We start from the raw sequence: 5,646 nt of genomic DNA on the forward strand, positions 1-5,646 counted from the left end.
ATGCGTGTGTGTGTGTGTGTGTGTGTGTGTGTGTGTGTGTGTGTGTGGGTGTGTGTGCGTGTGCGTGTGCGTGTGCGTGTGTGTGTGTGTGTGTGTGTGTACACAGTATGTAGAGCATCAACATGAATCTTGACTCCGAACGCTGACTCATCCCCATATATCACTCAAACACCCCCCCAGTGTCTTGGAATCATTTCTCTCATGTATGCTTGTTTTCTTTTCCATCAGCTCGGCAGCGGAGGGTGTCGAGGAGGCCGAGCAGTCTGAATAAAAGATGCATCACTGACAGGCTTGCATGTCGGAGAAATGAGGTAAATCCTCAGGTGAGTCAGCATTTAGCACAAAAGTTTGACCTTAAAGGACTTTCCTGCACAGAGACTGGACAAACTGATTTTGGTAAATAGCCTACACGTGTACTGGTTAATACATTTCATCTGTTATTGTCATTTTCTTGATTTGTCTACGAAATGTCAGAAAATTGTGCAAAGTTTTCAACACGGTTTCCCAGAGCCCAAGCTGACGTCTAAAGATGTCTTCTGAGCAACAGTCCAAAAACACAGAAGATATTCTGTTTACATCATATTAGAAATCAAAAAGCAGCAGTAATCAACTACTCAACTAATGACCTAATCATTTCTGCTCTGTTTCACAGTGCAAACATTGAGATTAATTTGCTACAAATGAGTAATGGTGTCACTTTTGATCTTTTTAAACGTAAACTGAGACTTAACCACTTAAGCCCTATTCACGCGAGACCACGGGACCTCATGTGATTCAGAAATTATTCAGTTTGTTTTTTGTGCGGCACAGTCACACGTCATAAGTGAAGTCTGTATTTTACTCAAATTTACTGACATTATCCCCAACATATACAGATGACAGGGCTCTGTCAAAACCTTCATTTATAATTGCCAACGCGGCCAATACGACCTCAAATCACAGAGATGCCGAATCACACAAGACTAATGTTATCACACGACCGCTGTGTTTGAAATATGGTAGGTCATTTGTGGTGGGATTTTTACCTGACAAATTACAGACATGACAGATTCACACGGGCTTAAGGTCACAGATGACCTCCGTAATTATTACAAATTACTACAGATTCCCAGGTAACACCAGTCCTGTGCGAATAGAGCTTTAATTTGATAATCAGTTCTAATGAAATGCAGATCCTTTGTTGATTTTTCGATAGCAAATCCATAAGTTCACAGTGAAAATACTTCAAAACCCTCCCATTCCGTTGCCAATTTCTTTTTCTAAGGAAACAAAGAGCCAGGCTTTTTGCACTCTTGTTTACCTCCTGTGGATTGTGATTTCCTTTCTGTAAAATAAACCAGCGACAGAAGCAAGTGTGGTCTCAGTAGAATGGCACGGTTCTATCAGCCCACTTTCACTCTGGAGTCCCTTGAGGAACCAGACAAGTAGATAAACTGGCACTGTGTGTCTGCCAGCAAGGGAGGAGGAAGAGACATGCCGTCACTGAGTGCTGTCAGCCTCTCTCGTCTCCCACTGGTGAGTCAAGGTTTTCTGGTGATTCATGTCTGTGAAGAAGCTCCACGACAGGCTCAAAGTGTAGTCACTCTCCTTCTTTTTCTCACCACAAATACCCTCCTCTTGCTATTATTCCACTCCTCCCCTCTATTCATCTCTTTGTCCGTATTCCCTTTCCTTCCTGTCTGCTAATTGTTGCTGTACCACACCATTTATTTCTCCACAGAGCCTGCAGTAATTCTCTCCGGGCCAACTCTTTTCAGCAGAGTCTCGGGGCCCTTGTTGGGAGACCTCCAGGATGTTCAAAAAAACCCTCTCACACACCCAATTGCACCCGCAGGCCAGTGCAGCCCGACAGGGGATTTCACCATGCTGATGACGGGGCACAGCCTTCCTTCCTGGGCCCACATAAATCTGTCGGTGGGCTCCGTCCTTTAGTCTGATATTAAAGCTGTTTTCCATGACATGCTGCTCAGCGGGGGGGAGGGAGCAGGCAGGGCCGGAAGTAAAAAAAACATTGTGGTTAGAATTTACTCTTCTAGCCTGGATGCCAGCCGAACTTAGCCCCGCCCACAACATTTGAGGTCGGAAGTTGGGTCTGGACTTGATCCGTTGTGGAGCAACTATGCTCGAACCAGAACTGTTCGGACCAATCAAATTGTCAGGGCGGGCTTTATACGATGATGGACAGATGATCAACAGTAACGTAATCAACCACGTCACCAAAGAGCGCTTGGGTTGAATTCCTTTACAACAAAGATGGCTGCCATCGCGTCTGTTATAGAAGATATTGACAGCGCATTCATTTTAAAAGAGGAACAGAGAACCCAGCTAAGAAGATGGGGGGCTCTGATTGGTTGTAGGTCTATCCAATTCTTTCGGTTTCGGTTCGGTTGAAACACGCCCCATAATCACAGCCCACTGGAGCAGTATCAGACTCTGACCACGTCAGGCTATTACTCTTCTTGATCTGCACAAAAAAAACAACTGACCTATAACTGGTAATGATCTGACTTGCTGTTGCTGCAGAGCAGGACTTTAAACTGATATGTGTTTCAGTGCAGGAAGCTAAAATCCCAGAAAAGCCTAACGTGCAAGATGCACAACATGCACTTTTCATTCCCCCTGCGTTGCTTATCGAATTTTTTAGGCTCACAAAGCACAAACACTGTCAGAGTTGTCCTTCTACCTGTCGGCCCATGCTTTCATTTTGACAAGAATGGACTTGTAAGGACATTTTTTCAACTGAGTGAAAGACCTCTGTCATCTCAGGCTCAGAGTGGTAGAGGCTACTGACCTTAGGCTATAATCAAACACACACAGGGGCGCACACACGCACGCACACACACATACACACACACACGCATGCGCACACACACACACACACACACACACACAGAAATGCATGTACACATGGACAAGCATGCACACACATTTGTAAAGCAAAATGTTCGTGCTATATGAAAGTGCTAAGAACCAAGAAAACTACAAATGAACAGTTTTGTTATGAAAGGAAACAACAGTAATCATATCATTTACATTTTTTAATTTGGAAGTTTAGAAAATGATGTACAAACTCTTTGCAACTTTACAAACAGACATGACTTTTGATGCAATACAGAGAATAAATACACTAACAAATGTTGAACGTTGGGTTCAAATCTTAGTCACATGTACTTAGGATGCACCCATTACTTAAAAGTGTTTGTTTGTTGATTGGTCTACTAATGGCTCTTTCCTTTTCTTATCACACATTTAGTAATGTAGCATAATCTCCCATATTTCAGGTTCTGCAGAAGACCGAACGATGACAATCAAACGACCACTGAACACAATTCTGTGGGTGAATTATTTACAGCGGACACTCTGTATTTCATTCTATAATTCTTTATATTTAATATTTTGAAAGGCCAGATCAAAATACATTTCCTGATATATACAACATTCTGCAGTCTTGCTTGCCATTGCACCTGTATTTATATCTGTTATTGCGTTACGATGACTCTGCTCTAAAATAAGAGAGTGTGACTGTAATACTCAGTTGATTGCAACAGCAGAAACACAAAAACCTTTTCTCCCTGAGGTCATTCAGCAGTCCAGTGGTGCTATGAGCAGTCTTCGGGGCTCCCAGTGGTGGGTGTCGCCCGTTACAGTATGTCAGAGCCCAGACAGAGGCTGTGCTCCGGCTCCTGCAGGTAGCTCACCTGCCAGGGAAGCCCCAGAGCTGGAGAAGGCTCTGCAAAAGGGTCCATGTATTTCTGATTGCAGGAGGCCCACATCCCCGGCTGGTAGCCCAACACCTCACCCACCTGAGGGTATCGCAGGGGGCTGGGCGGATGGTCGTGGGCGCTGCCGCAGTGTCCATATGAGGCGTAAAGCTGTCCCTCAGTGGGATAACAAGGGTAGTGTGGTGACGGGGGGCATGATGACGCAGTGTTATCCATGTAGACGTGTGGCTCCGTGGGCAGCCGGTGCACATGAGGCCCTTGTTGTGGCTGCATTTGGTGAGAAATGGACGCGTGCCAGGGGACGTAGCTCTGATGCTCCATGCGAGGAAGCGTTACCCTGGGCTGCTCGAGTCGAGACGCTCCCACCGCAGCTGGCCCCACCGATGACCTGTTGCACTCCCGGTGGGTGCAGGGCTTGCCGGGGGGGTTGGAGCTCAGGAACACAGAGAGAGCAGAGATGCGATTGATGGCCCTCTGCAGTGTGGCGATCTTGGAGAGCCGTTTGCCACTGAGGTCATGGTTCAGGGTAACGCGCAGGGCATTGAAGGCCTGATTGTAGTCCATGATGCGTTTCCGCTCCCGGACGTTGGCGGCCATCCTTCGAGCTTTTGAGCGGACGGGTCGATTGCGCTTCTTGGTCTGGCCTTCCTCTGGCTCGCTCGGGCTGCTGGTTGAACTCTCGCTGTCTTCGAAGGATGCCTTGGGACTTCCCTCGTCGCCTTGGTCCAGCGCGCCCAACTCCAGCTCTTCCTCCGAGAACTCTGATTCTGCAACACTGCTGCAGCTCATTGTGCCAATAACCTGGACGATGGAGTGTGAGTAGAATCTTCCTGCCTGGAACGCTGTGTTTGCAGACGACTTGACACGGTGAAGTTCCCTGGGCGCTGCTCGGCTTGTTTAGTGGGGCTGTCGGTGTTTGCTGCTGTGCCGACAGCCCAGGTATTCTCCTCCTCTGACTCCTCCAGTGCCTTGTGATTACTCATACCTCGACAGGACAGGTTGGCCTGCTTTTTAAAGCTTTTCTAGTCACATGGTACAGTCACCTGTGAGAAATGGTGCACTCTCTCTCTCTCTCTCTCTCTCTCTCTCTCTCTCTCTCTCTCTCTCTCGATCTCTCCAGGTTTATGGGTGCCCTCCAGGCAAATGGCACTGTCACCTCCTCCTCCCACTCTGACTCTCCCTCACATCCCTTCCAGGATCTTACTGCAGAGTTTCAACACTTCACGACAGTGCAAAACATACGCAAAACATACTAATTATTTGGGTAGCAATTAACTTCACACTTCCTTTAACTCCTTTACAGAGGATTTTATTCCACTGTTTTCGACTCCAGTTGCGTGTTTTTTGCTGAAGTCTTTCCATGAAGCTGTAGAGTTTTGAAAAGCTAAGTCACTGCTAGTCACTTGATCCAATTTCTCTCATTACAAAGAGCAACACTGTATCATTCTCTGCACAGTACTTAGCCTGCCTATATTTTTTTTACCACGATAGGATAATCATCTAAATAGGTGTTCCATGAGTGTTAGTCTTAGGGACAATTATGACAAATTACACATTTATCCAAGTGGCCTAATCAGTTATACACGTTTCCTCTTTTCTCAGGTCTGGGAAGAGAGGAACCTTCTTATCTAGCATAGGTTAGATTTGTCCTAGCAATTAGTTGTCTCTAGAGTCGCGATTCTCTCCCTGTCTCTCTCTCTGCTCAGGGTTAAGGGCCATGTAATTTAGGGTAGCTTCCCTGGAACCCAACCCCATAAATCAGGCCCGAGCAGCACCCGAGGACAAGAGGGGAGCGAGCCCTGGACTTCAAAGAGAGGGGAAAAAACAAGGGCAAATATTTCACAATTAGAACCTGCAATTGCTGCTGGTTAGGCTATCGATCTTTCACGACAGTGTGCTAGTGAAGATGTGGTACATGTTGATC

The 5,646-nt window shown here is 46.4% G+C and overlaps 1 protein-coding gene across 1 annotated transcript; it reads right to left on the bottom strand.

Moving 5' to 3' along the window:
* Positions 1–3,520: 3,520 nt before the first annotated feature.
* bhlha9 (basic helix-loop-helix family, member a9) lies at positions 3,521–4,511 on the bottom strand. The gene has a single exon (XM_078266820.1). It carries the CDS (start codon positions 4,509–4,511, stop codon positions 3,642–3,644), a length of 870 nt encoding a protein of 289 aa, XP_078122946.1. The 3' UTR covers positions 3,521–3,641.
* Between the last annotated feature and the right edge of the window lie 1,135 nt (positions 4,512–5,646).

Source organism: Sander vitreus, chromosome 13 (assembly GCF_031162955.1).
Source record: "Sander vitreus isolate 19-12246 chromosome 13, sanVit1, whole genome shotgun sequence".
Classification (NCBI taxonomy): domain Eukaryota; kingdom Metazoa; phylum Chordata; class Actinopteri; order Perciformes; family Percidae; genus Sander; species Sander vitreus.